At 48.2% G+C, this 14,188-nt stretch overlaps 1 protein-coding gene across 18 annotated transcripts in view; it reads right to left on the bottom strand.

The window, feature by feature from the left end:
* Positions 1-14,188, bottom strand: part of ANKS1A (ankyrin repeat and sterile alpha motif domain containing 1A) — a 105,900-nt gene that overhangs the window by 55,212 nt on the left and 36,500 nt on the right. For all 18 annotated transcript variants that reach the window (XM_027445034.3, XM_072028565.1, XM_072028566.1 and 15 more), the window contains 5 exons: positions 13,111-13,206; positions 12,805-13,001; positions 10,978-11,070; positions 7,059-7,176; positions 540-1,117 (listed from right to left, as the gene is read on the bottom strand). In XM_027445034.3, the coding sequence (XP_027300835.3) occupies positions 540-1,117; positions 7,059-7,176; positions 10,978-11,070; positions 12,805-13,001; positions 13,111-13,206 (1,082 nt within the window). The remainder of the gene's footprint in view (positions 1-539; positions 1,118-7,058; positions 7,177-10,977; positions 11,071-12,804; positions 13,002-13,110; positions 13,207-14,188) is intronic.

Here is a 14,188-nt window from a genome sequence, read left to right as displayed (position 1 = left end):
CAAGCCTCTGAAATAAATACGGGAAGAGGGAAGCGGGAACTATTAAATACACAGAGCAGCTTAATTGCTCTCTTCTTTCCATCTCCATGAACCCAGGACACTGCTTGCCCCCCAGCAGCTGGGACCCAGAAACAAAGCCTCTGCTCTAAATGCTGGGAGCCTACAGGGGAAGGTTCGGAAAGAGGTCTGTGTGAAGACATGGGGACCACTTATCAGCCCTCCCTCATTTTGGGGAGGTAAAACTTGGCTGGCTTGCTTATGAGAAACCAAGCCCTGCATTGAAGTAACTTAAAACAATAAGCTTTGAGAAGCCCCCCACTTTTTGAGAAGCCCCCCCACTTTCTGCAGTTTTGCTTCTCCCCCACTCCAGTTAAGCCTCTTTCAAACACAACTCAGCAGCTGCCTGTGGAGGAGATGTGAGAGCTAGCAGAAGCAATGAAAACCACCCAGGACCCCCTCCAAAGGCCAACACAGGGGAGAACCTCATGCTCTGCAGACCCATCCCTGGCACAGGAGCTCCTCAGCAAGCTCAGCCTTACCTCATCCCACTCCGAAGCGAAGGACGGGGACTTCTCCAGCCTCTTCTTCCCGGTGCTGCAGTTCGAGAGCGATTCGCTCCGGCTCCCCATGGCATCGTCCTCCGTCGGAGAGCAGGTCAGAAGATCCGAGTCCGATTTGGACAAGCTTCGGCTGAGTTTGAGCTCGGCTTTGGGCTTGCTCCCCGGGTGGGCTCTGCCCACAGCGCCACCTCTGTCCCCCTCGTCCTCGGCACCGCCGGGGTGCTGGAGCACGTGGGGCGTGACTACAGTTTCAGGATCCGCCCGGTTGGCGTGCGTGTGCTGGACGGTTGCATAGACTGCTTTCTGGTTTTGGTCTGGAGAGCTGGTCCGTACTGATCCAGAGGCAGGTAAGGCAGCGTCCTCCAGCTGCATAGCAGGTGGGTGGCTTGTAGCTTCCGTGCCTCCTTTCTCCGCGGAGGAAACAAGCCTGAAAGGATCCTCGCTTATTTCACAGATCGGGGAAGAACCGTGGAGCAACCCTGAAAACTGCTCTGGAACCTGGATGTCCTGGCCGTCTGCAGAGTCTTGGCTGCGGCTGCCACTGCTCCTCCTGTGGTCTTCAAGGGGATGAAAACAGAAGGGAAAAAAAAGTTAAAAACCATAGAAGAAGCAGCAAAATTCCAGCTCTCCCCCTGCCCTCCCTCGGTGAGGGAGGGAGAGATAAAGAGAGAACAGTTCCGTATTGTTCCGCGTGCTCAACTTGTACCCAAAGTCATGGCATTTACGAAATTCCAAACACTGGCCTGATTTATGCAATCTGGCAGCTCTCCTTGTTGTTTTATTCCTGTTAACACTAACTATCAGTCCTTGCTATATAAGGCTAAGAGAAGTGCTAACTATATCCTGCAGAGAGCAAGTGAGGTAGGAGAAGCAGAGACGGAGGCTCCTGGAACATCTGATGCATTTCCATAAAGGCCGAAGTGTTATTTAGAGCAGCGCTCCCTGCTTTTGGCATGAGCTGCAGGGTGGGAAAAACTTCTGGACTGCAATCAACCTGCGAGTTCCAAAATCCGCTCCCCAAAGAAAAAACATTGCTTTCCTCCCTAGTGGTTTCCGAGTTTAACCTCTCCTCCTTACTCAGGGGAGAGAAATAAACAGTTTACGCAATAAAAATCTCGATCAAAAAGGCTCTCTCCTGCAAGCCAACTGCTGAGCACAGGCAGGGCTGATCTGTTAAGGCAGCGAGCTGTGGGCACTGCTGGCTGTCCCCGAAAGAAATGTGACACTTCTCGGATACTCCTGCACTAACATCTTCAATATCAGGTACCGGGGTCCTGGATAAATCATGAATAATTGAGCAATCCCAATTGCCAAGCATGTGCAGCAACAGATGAGTACTCACCTTGGTCATGTTACACACACACGTTGCAACTGCAAAAGGAAACCTTTGGAAAGCTGAGAAATGCAACTTCTGCTTCCCTACATCCCCCATGTACCTGCATGTAGCTGTCTGGAAATTTTAACGCTTCTATTTACTGCCTAGAAGCATTTTTCGGTTTGAAGACACATAAAACTATGCTGTAAAGGAGCAATAAAACAAAGCACCTCAACAACACGGCTCTGAAATAGAAAGATGGTATTTAGACATGAAGAGGAAATTCCTCGGTTGGTATGTGAGACAGCAGCTCTCGGGAGCCAAGGCAAAGGAATCCTCATCTCACTAAGAGGCAAATCAACGAACGAACACGAACGTTGCATATCTTCAACAAGCAGCCGCTATTAGCAGCAACAGGGCAATCAACTCCTTCCCCCCTGAGTAGCTTTTCCAGCACTGGGCTTGACCAGGTCGTTTCCAAACACTAACATCTGTTTTTGTGGTACGTCCTCACACCAGAAATGAGGCAGGAAAGCACCCTGAATGAGCCATTTATCTCCACACGCCACTTCAGATCCTGGGGTCTCACACGCCCTGGGTTTGACGAGCACAAGGCTAGTCCCTCGCAGGCATTTGTTTACTCCACAGAAATGCAAAAAGCAGCTTGCTGGGTTGGCAGCTGAGTCAGGAACAGCAAAAGCCCGAACGGAGGTTAACAGCCAGGGCAGCGTGCCGGCAGACCTCACTTCTCACTGGTGTCAAGTGATGCTGGGGCTTATTTCATCCCGGATCCTATGAGTTTAGGATTCCAGGACAATGAAGTAGTTGTTGATCATCTTGCACGGGCACACACACCACAAGTGCTGTAGCTGAGGCTGCCAAAGGGAGGGCAGAAGGTGTCACCCCAAAGTCCCACCTGCACCATTTCCAAGTGAGGTTGGGGAGCACCAGCAGCACCCGATCAGAGGATTTCAAGACCAGGCTTGCAAAAAGATCTGAAGCTGTGATGCTGGAGAGAAACCTTAGAAGAGATCAGACATGCTGCGTTAATAGGAGAGACCGGTATAAGGAAAACCACAGATCCTGTAAGAGGGACACGGCGTTGACGGGACAGTCACATTAACCTGGCAGGGAGGAAATTACTTTTACTAATTCAAAAGCTTTTCTTCTCCTCTTTCCTCCCTTGGAGATCATTCCTTCCATGTCCCAGCTTAACCTTTACTGACATTTCTGCTGAAGGCAGAGAGGCGGCTGGTAGAAGTTCGTGCCACGTGCTGGAACGCTTGGGCCAGAACAAAGTGCTCCAGATCCAGCTCCAGAGGCTCACAAAAGGGCTCCTGTTGCACAGAAATCACAGCCACCCATTCATCCTCGAGCCGATGAAGAAAGACTCTGAAATACAAGAGAGCTGCCAGGGAAGGAAGGGATGAAGCGAGGGCAACACCACTTGCACAGAAGATGAGGAATGTCTTGAAGGAGGCGTTTCAGAGCATGTAACACAGGCCTGCCCTGAAAGCCTCAGACAGAAGAACAGATGTTGGAAGGAAATCATTGAGGTGCACAGGCTGGGTGCAAAGAGGGTTCCCCGGGTCTTACCTTTTGAGGTCTCAACTCAAGGAGCCTCAGGACGAGGAGAAGAGAGGCCAAAACTACCACTGTCCAGTGGCCACCTCGGGATGTGTACCTTTTTGGGATAGGTTACTTACATGATTCAGCTGGTGTGCTGACTCTATATATCACCAGCAGGATTTATTTCATGCCCCTCATTATGAGAATCAGTTTGTTATTGCAGCTGCCTTCTGCTCAAGCTCCTCAACCCTGGAACTAAAGAGGGCATGTGCCAGTCTCTAATCTTCATCTAGAAAAGGCTCCCTGTGCTACAGCACACCAGAGTTTGTCAAGTGATGATCATGCAAATCTAGCTCCTGTGGCAGGAAAGGCTAGAGAAGAGAGGGAAGCTGGCCTTTAGAGTACTACTTTAGAGGTGCAAAAATAACCTATAACTGCAGTAAAATAGAAACACAAGCTTTCATTTACATGGTGAGGTACTGTGTGAAATTTAGAAGTGTGCCCAAGTTCTTGTTTCATCACCTTGGTCATCTGGGGTGGAACTTGTCCTCCAAAAGCTACCTGAACTTGTGTTCATTTGCACGCCTTCCCCTACTGCCCTTCAAGAAAGTGCAGTGAAACACTGTCCCAGCTGCCCAGAGATCACTGATGTTACTCTGCACAGAAGCTTCAATACATTACGATGGCAGAAACGCAGGCTTGGATCAAAGCCATGGGAAAAGGGCCTGTCCTGTGATAAAAAGGGAGAGCACGCAGGCTATACATAGCCCAGCAGAACCTCAACAAGTACCAACCTTTAATAACCACCAGAAGGAAGCAAGGCAGTCCTACCTGAGGCTGGTTACTGCTGACAGCACTTCTGGGGAGCTCTTCTGAGAAGCCAGACAAGCATCAGAACCCTGCCATCTCCACCAGATCTCTCTGAATGCAGCAGTTGTCTCCCCCTGACCAGTCCGCGCACAGCTCACCACTCCTGGCCAGTTTACAAGTCCTCTTACAAAGCCTAACAGCCCCGAATTCACGCATGCGGTTGCCCGTGGTTGCCTTACCGAAGGAGGTGGGAAAGCATTTGGCTCTCACCCCTCCTGCTACCCTGCCCGAAACATGAAGCCAACTTTCCCCAGTGCTCCAGCATGTGACAGCAAACTGCTGCAGCGTACACAAAAGGCGACCGAAGCCAGGCAGATAATACCACATTCATCCAGCCACTGGCCACAAGACAACTTGCAGCAAGAGGCACAAAGGCTGCTATCAGAGATGAAAGACTCCATTAAGAACAGCGTGCCTGAAATCCTGCTTCTGAGCTGCCCTGAAAAGCCCTTCTCAATAGCCTGTAAGAATCAGAGTCCTTCTCCTCTGACCAGAGACTCCTCCAGAAGTCATCAAGTAACATCTAGAAGCACATCCTCTCAGATCGAGGGCCAAGAAGCAATTCAAAGCCAGGCCTCAGCCCGCTCCTTGTCCTGGAATTAAACTGCTGCCTTTGATGCTTGAGGACCCTTCTGATCCAGAGGTGGAAAAATTCTCAAACACCCCGATTTGATCTTTAGTTCTTCACTCAGCCCTCGTTTAACTTCTGCCCGAGTGACTGCACTATTCCCCAGACATCTCCTCCCCACACATCAGCACGCACTCACAGTTCAGACTCAGCTACATCTGCTTCCCCGTGTCCTTCTGGCATCAGACCCCAACGACTGCAAAAGCTGGCAACGTTTGCTTTTGTTCCCCATTTAATAATGCAGATTTCAAAGCTGGTCCAGCCTTACAGAGCAGTTATGAAACGTCTTGTGCAGAAAGAAGCTACCTGCAACTGCTGCGAGAAGATGAACAACACAAAGTCAGTGCTAACCAGCTGCCTCATCTCCTACTGGGGCCAAGAAATCCAAAGTCCCTGAGAGAACAAGAAGCAGGTGAAAAAGGAAAACAAACATTAGAGGGTCACAGTCATCTCCCTCACAACCATCTCCTTTTTCCAGGTCCAGCACCACACGAAGGGCAGTGGGAGATGGCCCTGCCAAGCTTCAGAAACACACAAGGTGAGAAATAAACTGGCTGGGCACCTTCCCCCCCAGGAAGCAGCTCTTCACCTCCTCTAAACCCAAAGCTCCTTCTCCCTGTGTTAGCCATAGCACCACTTGTATTGAAGAAAGCAAACAAGCCCTGGAAGATGAGAACTCCGCTGTGTTCCTTGGATTTCTCCCACCACAGCACTGGAGAGGGCTTCAGGTTCTTTACAAACACAGCAACACTTTCCACAGACCGCAAACCGTGGAGGCACAGCCGGCATCTTCCTACCGTACAGCAAGACAGGACCGCTCTCCGACCATCACCAGGTTAAAGGTGTTCCCCTCCACTTCTCCCTGGGATGGGGATTAGGGAGCCTGCAGCACCCACACCACGAGGGAAGAGACATCAAGAACAAGCACATGCCCTCCTTTGGGATTCTATTTTTACAACATTTTAAGCAAGCCTGGCTAAGGCAGCCATAGAACGGAGCCCAACTGTCAGAGGGAGCTCACACTTGAATAATCAGCAATAGCTGCACGCTGAAAAGATCGCCTGAAAGATTCCGGCTCAATAGCTGTCACTATTCCCCAGCTGAGAAGGCAAAGCACCAACCTGAAAAGCATCCTAACTCTGCCTCAGGCAGCAAGTGGCTTTGGCAAACGCTGGTGGGAAAACAATGACCTCTTGTGCTGCCCCGTACAAACCGAGTGCAGCAGGACGCAAGGAACAAGAGCTATCGTGCTGCAAGGAGAGGAGAGGAAGAAGAAAGCTGCAGGTCTTACAGGGCACTCAGTGAGGCATCACACTGAGTCCTCGTTATCCTCTGTTCATCCTCAAAATGAGATGGTTTCCAGGTTTAGAGTCCAAACTAAATCCTCCCAAATTCCGGCTCAGGAGTTTTGAATAAAGCAAGGGATATTTTTCCTCTAAACAAATCTTTTATTGTTGTTGTTGAAGGTAAGCCAAAAAGCCCAGCGACAGCCAAACACAGGAGACAAGGTGTTCCTAGATCCTTTGTAAAGCCCAAAAGTCCCTCTGGGACGAGAGACCCGAGTTCAATACTTAACCCTGGCCAGTTCCAGAGAGGAGCTCGCTCTACACAGGTTTATTTTCCTCGTTAGCTCATGTCTCAAATTAGTTTTAATGCACAGCAGCACGTTGACTCTGTGACTGGGACAGCAGGGCTGATCGTCTGCCGATACAAACACGACACCAGGATGTCTTCAGATCCAGCTGGATGGAGAACGGGGCTCGCTGAGATGCCGTTGTTGGTTCAGCTCACTTGTCCCAGCACGGCACAGCCTTCCACCTCTCCACAGTTACTTGACCGTGCACAACGTGTGCTTACTTTCTGAATTAACACAGGAGGTCCCTGCAATGTCTCAGCTGTCAGGATAATGGAGTTGCTCTTCCTCCGTGTACATTTTGTACAGGAATGTTTTGATCTCTCATTTACAAGAGGGCAGATTACCAGGAAACAAAACAATTGCAGTACAGAATCCAGATGCCCCACCCAACAGCATTTAATTGTTCCAATTACTCTGCCCTCTATATTTTTGTTAAACACATCTAAGCCAAACAGCTCTGCTTCTTGGATGCTCACTTACCTTTTGTTTTTCTATCCACCGCAACTGGCTTCTTAGTTTCTGCTGTAAGCAACAGCTCGTACGGGTGTTCCTCTTCCTCGGCTCCACTTCCCCTGCTTTTTCCTCGTGCAACAGAGGCCTAATGAAAAACAGCATAATGTAGTGCTCCACAAAGCACTGCTATTTATCCCTGCAACGAAGCACAAGGCCTCTTTATGCCATGCTTTAGGCACAGAACTGGCAGCGGCGACACCTTCGCTGTGGAGTGTTATCCAAAATGTACTGCCTTTTTTTTTTCTTTTTTTTTAAAAAAAAAAAAAAAAAGACCACCAAATCCCTTTATTTTCTAGTATTTAAGGCTGCTGACAGCTTTCTAGCACTAACTGACTGATTTACTGTGCGAGGTCTGCAGACAGCCCGGGGGGTGAGAAAAGAGCTGAGCACATTATTCTTGTTCATCCCCACTCAGACTTACTGTTGCTATTGGAATTTGCATCGTCATTCACTATTTAGCTACTGGCTCTATCAGGACACGGCTGCAAAAAGAGAAAACAACAAATCCCTGCCACCTTTCCAGAATTCAGACCTAGTGTTCCTAACCTCGGGACGTACGGCATGTTTAGTACTACAGAGACCTCAAGCAACGCAGTACAGGAACAGAGTTTAACCTCAGGATGCCCAGCAGTGACTGTGCTCATTTTAATCCCCAAAGCCTCCGATTAGAGCTGGTTTGTTGGCAGAAGCTCCAGCAAACTGCTGGGAAGCCACCATCCCTGTGCAGGGAGCAGTCTTGCTGCAGACTCGCATCCTGGTCTGCCTCAAGGCCAAGTGCATTTAACACCCTTTGGGAGCCACACGTGCCATCCCAGTACTACTGGGGCTAAACTGGGCTTCAAGGCACCCTGCCCACATGGTCGGCTGCCTTTCAGCACCATCTCCTGGCCAGACCCTGGCAGGTTGAGGCAACCCTGTCCGGGAACACAACTGCAGCAGGGTCAAACCTGAGCCTGAGAGCAAATATTCTTCCTGCTGCCCAGGCAGGAAGAATAGGTCCCAACACATCACCCCGAGGAAGGCTCTCGTACTGCCCACAGGCTCCTGGAACTGCCACTGCCTGGACAGAGGGCTAAGCACCACCACCCATTTCTTCCTCTAGGTGGAAACATCAGTTTCTTCAAGGGCAAATAGGTTCCTACCTGCCTGTGATCTAGCTAGGAGCCCTAGAAGCCATTTAGGGAGTCTTGGAAAGACACACAGGAATCCTCCACCCCTGCATAAACCCAGCTGGCTTTTAAGTGTGCTTTGCAATGGGAGGAAGCAGGCTGTGCTCAAAGCAAGCAGTTATTCTATCTGCTTCGAGCACGAGCTGTCAGCCAGACCGGCTCCTCTTCAGGTGACGGAGCTCATAATGAGCAAATTATGGAAAAAAAACTTCCGACCAGATGGTGGCACAAAAACATCAGACCATAACAGTAGGTAACAGACCCTTGCCAGAGATCTTGGAAAAATACTGCACAGCAGCAGCCTGTCATAACAGTTGTAGCTTGGACCTCCAGCCAGGCGTTAGTGTGCTCCTGAGGCTCCTGCAGATGATGAGGATTGTGCCGTCCTCTCTCGAACGCTCTAAGCACATTTGAAGACAGTAGCTCCCTAGCAGCATGCACTTCCCAGCTTTTGCTTTGTAAAAATCTGTGTATACATTCACAGGCCTGATTGCACTTGATTTTTTCCGTTTCTTATCCTTGCAAGCCTTAAACAGAGCCTCAAATTAAAATTCACTTAAAATAAATTCCATTGTTTGTTGGAGAACCGTGCTTACTCTGCAAGTTCTGCAACCAGGAGTAACAAAGTCAACTACAACTTTCTTCTGACTCATCACACATACTGGTGAGCATTCAACATCCCTTCACTATTACCAAAGCCTAAAAATAAGAGGTTGTCAATAGTGAGTATGCTCCATAAAGAGTACTTAATCCACAGAAGTGGACTTTGTTTATGAAAGACAATTTAAAGGCTAACTGATCTCATTTCTCTCTCCTTCCTCCCCAAGAACTGCAGACCAAACTGCAGGAATGATCACGGCGCCTTGTCTTTCATCTGTACTTCCCTTTCGGAGATGAGTAGTAAACAAATTAAACTGGAGTCTAATTTGACAACGCAGAACCTTATTCAGCTACAAACCCAGAAGGTTTCTGCTGATAGCGAACGGCGGCACTCTCCAAACAATCAGCTCTTTTGCCTGTTTGTGCTAACGTTTCTCCACGATGGAAGTTAAGTTTCTTGTTTGTGCACATCTGCTTTGACTGATAGCCCTCATCCTGGCAAGGGAATAAAAAGACTACTTTTAAAACTCAAGTTTGGCCCAACCCCAGAACATTCGATGACTAACTATCCTGGCCCTCGTGGGAGAGCCTGTTTGGAGGAGGGTAGATCAGGATGCTGCTTCAAGAAGTTTACAGCAATCCCTAAATATATTCTTGTTGGTGCCTGCCCAACCCAGAGAGAACGTGCTGGGATGATAAATGAAGGGCAGGAATCAGAAAAACTGAGCACCCCAGAAGCAGTACACAAAGAAAAAGAATCAATTGGACCCAAACTGCCTTCTCAGTACATCTAGAAGGTCGTTTCCAGGCAGCTTTACACAGTGACTATCTTATATCAATTAAAGTGGTCACAAATCAAGATTTCCCTAGTGAGTCCCTTTGTGCACAAGCATTTGACAACAAGGTTGCCTTTAATGGATCCTGTTTCCAAAGCCTTTAACGGCAGGACAACACAGGAGGTGTTTTATAATTAAATATGGCAAAACAATTCAACAGGAGCAGTCACCACACGCTTACTGCCATAAACGAGTTCTGCTTCCCAGTTGTGCTGGGACCAGTTGTGCTATCCAGATCTCTGCTCAGAGCCAGCCGTGTGACTGGTTATATCATACGCTGGAAAACCATTTCAACAGCTGCAGAGAGACCAGTCCACAAGTTTGAGCTCTGTTTATGCACCGTTTGGTGCTTCACTTTCTATAAAAAGTCAGTTCTATTAAAGCAAAAAATGTATGCTTATGTTTTGTGTAGATTTGGTATACTTCAGAAAGCAGATGGCAATTACGCCTTGTAGGAAACCCAGTGGATCAACACCTTCAAAGCAAAGCATCTAGTGAACTGGAGTGTGCTCCGACAGCCAAAGGCAGCAGACATTTCACTTGTTTTACGTGCATCTGACTGCACTTGGAAAAGTGACGAAATGCACAAGGTTTGTTTTTGCTTTGAAGTTTTTCCAGGGTGTGAGAGGTTTGCAAGACACATTTGTGGTTACACACACCTCCACCCCCATACTGAGGTCTCCCGGAGAGCCCTCGCATCTGAGTTCGTGGGCTGGTGAATGAAAAGGAGCAATAGGAAGCCCAGGAGTAAGAACGCAGAACAAGAGAGCTTGAGTTTAATTAAAAAGCAGCTCACACAAAATGACCTTTGCAGAAGACAGCTTTAGCAAATGCTGGGCCAGAATCTTGTCTGAATTCAAGACCTTGATCCCTGTTCAGGTCAGTGGGATCTACAAGCCCACGCATCTCCTCCACAGCTGGAAGCTAAGAGGAAGCAGGAACTAACGCCCCGCTGGATTTCAGTTTCAAGTGAAGATGCATTTGGTGGGATCATTACAAACAGGCAACAGTCCACATCACAACGTGATACAGAAAAAAAACCTCTTCCTATGGGAATTCCCAGCCAAGAATAGGAAAGCAAGGCTGAGGTCAAAACAGAGGTGCCCTGGAAGAACCACACAAAGGAAGTTCCCATGGCAAGTAACAGCAATGCCGGAGTGCAAGAACACTTCACAACCCAATTTGCAAGGGAAGTAATATCAAAATTGGCTCCTCCCAGATTAGGAGGACTGATCTTTAAACCACATTCCTGTAAAGCATCCCAGATCAAGTGTCACGTACCTCACAGGAAGCACCATGACCTATCTTCTTCTCCGCGTGCTGCTCCTCCTCTTCATCAGGCGGCGGCTTGGCAGGCGGGGGTGGCCGTTCTCTCTGCAGTTTAGAAGACCACTGTCAGCATGCTGTGCTAGAACACGTCCCCTTCTGCTTCCACTGACACTACGTCCACGCTGCTGTGAAGTTAGCAGCACAGCAGACAGACTGCCCCTGCTCAGAACACTGCCCACTCCTCCTTCACAGCGGTAGCACCACACGAGGCCAGCTCAGACTCACGGGAGCACTCACTGTGCTTTCAGGAGAGTAAGACTGCTTGGGTGGAAGGTGGCATTGGTTTATTGATTCAGGATTTAAAGCAGTTCATTCAGCCCCAGGCTGGTAACGTCTATGGCAGAGGAACACACAGTGAAGATCAGTAATGAACTTGTGCAGATGTGCAGGGAAGGACTGCTCATTGCTTGTGTCTTAATGAAACAGTACCAGGAATGCATGATTCCAGAGGCACCTCTTATAGTGAAAAACCCCGGAGATCAAGAGACAGTGCTGCAGCGCATTCCTCAGCTATGCCAAGACTGCCAGGAGGCACTCAGAGCAGCACTGCCTTGTCTTGGTGGAGAGCTAAAGACATCCCTAGGTCATCTCCTGCCCTGCAACAGCTCCATCTAATGGCAAATGGAAACACAACAGACAGAAACCACTCATTTCAAAATGCTTGAGTAAGTTTTGGGAGAAACTCCAGCAAGCTCCTAGTGCAATTCCCCCTTTCTTCTCCCTTTTCACTGCAGTTCAGCCTCATCTCATTTGGGATACAGCTGAGCTTGTCTCACATCAGTCGCAATCAACCCAGGACTGTATAGAGGTGGGTATAAGCCACTAAGATTTAGCTAACAAACACATTGCATCTTATACTGCATACTGAAAAGATCTGGCTGAAATGTCCATTTTCTAAAGCTTTTGTTTCATTTCTACTTTATTTGCTAACAGTGCAGGAAAAAGCTTGCACATCCTTACAGAGAGAGAGGAAACATGGCTACAGTACCTCCAGCAGTTCGATTGTTCACTGCTGCTTTGCCTTTTGTCCAAAAATACAGCCACAGAAAAGGCTTTGCAAGAACAACCAGAAAATAAATCCTGAAGCTGACGCAGCATGTTCTAAGGCCAGCATCCCATCTGCCCCATAGCAGTGCTACTACTGATTGCTAAGGAGGCAGCAGATGCAACTAACAGAGGGTGACGAAGACCTCTCCAGAGACAGTTCCAGCAGCTTTGCATTGCCTTGTAAAGCCTTGAGTACCCTCTACAGATCCCTGCAAGTAACACACAAAAAAAAAAAAAAATGCTTCTGCCACCAACTAGTTTACCACAGGATACTCTTAAAGATAACTTCTTGGTAGCCTTCTCTGGGGCAAAGCAAAGAGAAAGATGAGAAATGCCACACAGAAAAGTTTCCGAAGTTTTTTCCCTTGACAATAAGCTACCCTTCAGCTAAGTGCCATGTTCTGACAAACCAAGACTTACAACTGCCAGAAAGCATAAGGATGCAACGCTGGGTGAAAGTCAGGCATGAAGAAGGGACCACTTGCCGTGCTGTATGGTGGTGTGGGTAACGGTGGCTTATCTGCACTGTCCTGTGTTGATAGTGGCTGATGAGAGATAAGCTCAGCTCTAACACAAGCAGAAGAGGTACCTGCCTGCTCTGATCAGCATGAGAGATGGTTTTAGAAATTTCTCCAAGCTGAGGAACTGGCAGCCTGCTGCAAAATAATAATGATGGAGGTAAGTTCCCTATCTTTCTAAGGCAAGTGGAGACAAGCACACGCAGCTACGTACAGGCCTGACTCCTGCTGCTTTCAGACCAGCTCCTTCTGCTTCCTTATTCATGGACTCTCGGTCTGAAGATCTCCCACTGGCAAGGCTGTCCAGGGAGTGGCAGGAGGTTGCATTGTATAAAGCTTCATACGGGCTCTCCTCTTCAGGGTTCACATCAAAATCTATGATCAGTTCTGTCACTGCTTTCTCCACATCACCTGGGAGAGCAAGAGAGGAAAAAAGAGCATCACTGGGGGCTTCTGGCCTCTGAAGGTCAGCCCTCACAGGAGGAAGTGCCAGTGACTGCTGGCTTGCACGAAAGCCTACCCTGAGGTATCCGACACATGGGATCAGTGGCTGGAACAAGTGCTGCTTGGGCAGTCTTCTCCGCAGCTTTGGCACTTTTCCTCCCAATTGTGTAATCTGCAACGAGGTAGGGCAACAAAATCAGTTTACGGCAATCTAGCTGCATGTCCACTACGGCATACGGTACTTTCTCCCCTGTGGACGGACAGCCAACTGTCAGCTAATTAAGCCTACAAAAAATAACCAAAGTGCATTACTGAACCTCGCGGCTCAGATCCCAAAATAGAAACAGCTGACCCCTTTAATCACAAGGTTAAGAACAATTCTTTGAACTTTTACAGACTTACTAATCAGAACGCTGCAAAGCTCCTGGAGGGACATGGCTTTGAGGAGCGGATTGCTTTGTTACAGACACAAGCTACGTGGCTACATGGGGCTGCAGCCTGCAGCCATAAAGCAGCCGAGCAGCCAGTTCTAGCTGTGGTCCCCTAACCACAGGCAAAGTCAGAAGCTCTGAGCCTATGTGATTGAAGTCAGATGACATCTCACACAGCTCCCTTACAGGAACAAACTATCAGCAGTTACCTGCAATAAGTTCAGTTTTAGAGCCCATCTTTGTCTTCGGTTTCAGAACAGAGATAATACCTACCAGCCTCACAGGCAGAGCTTAATTAAAAGTCTGCCAAGTGCTTTGAACCTGCAAAGCTCTCAAATGCTAACCATGAGTAATATATACCAGTTGCATATGCTTCTGATCTTTTTCTCCACAGCTGAGAGGAAATTGAGATAGTGTAATTACAAGGTAGGAATTTAGCTAAGATGCCACATTTCATTGCCTAATTTGGACAGATACAATAGGCCAAGCTCATTTATAAATAAGTAATCAAGGCCTTTTCTGTAAATCTCATCTGCAAAATCCGTGCCCAAGCTTCACAATGAAGTGAGGAGTAGGACACAAGATCAGTGGGTGACTATTTGCCTGCGCAGGCACATAAAGGAGAATTAATCCAAGACCATATCTAAAGCTATTACTTTGCATTCTGCAAGCAGATTTAGACTACCCTTAATTTTAATTCACTTATTATAAAGTGAGTTAAAC

This window comes from Anas platyrhynchos, chromosome 27, assembly GCF_047663525.1.
Source record: "Anas platyrhynchos isolate ZD024472 breed Pekin duck chromosome 27, IASCAAS_PekinDuck_T2T, whole genome shotgun sequence".
NCBI classification, from domain to species: domain Eukaryota; kingdom Metazoa; phylum Chordata; class Aves; order Anseriformes; family Anatidae; genus Anas; species Anas platyrhynchos.
Note: the sequence above shows the minus strand (reverse complement) of the source record. Positions and strands in the feature narration are given on the sequence as shown.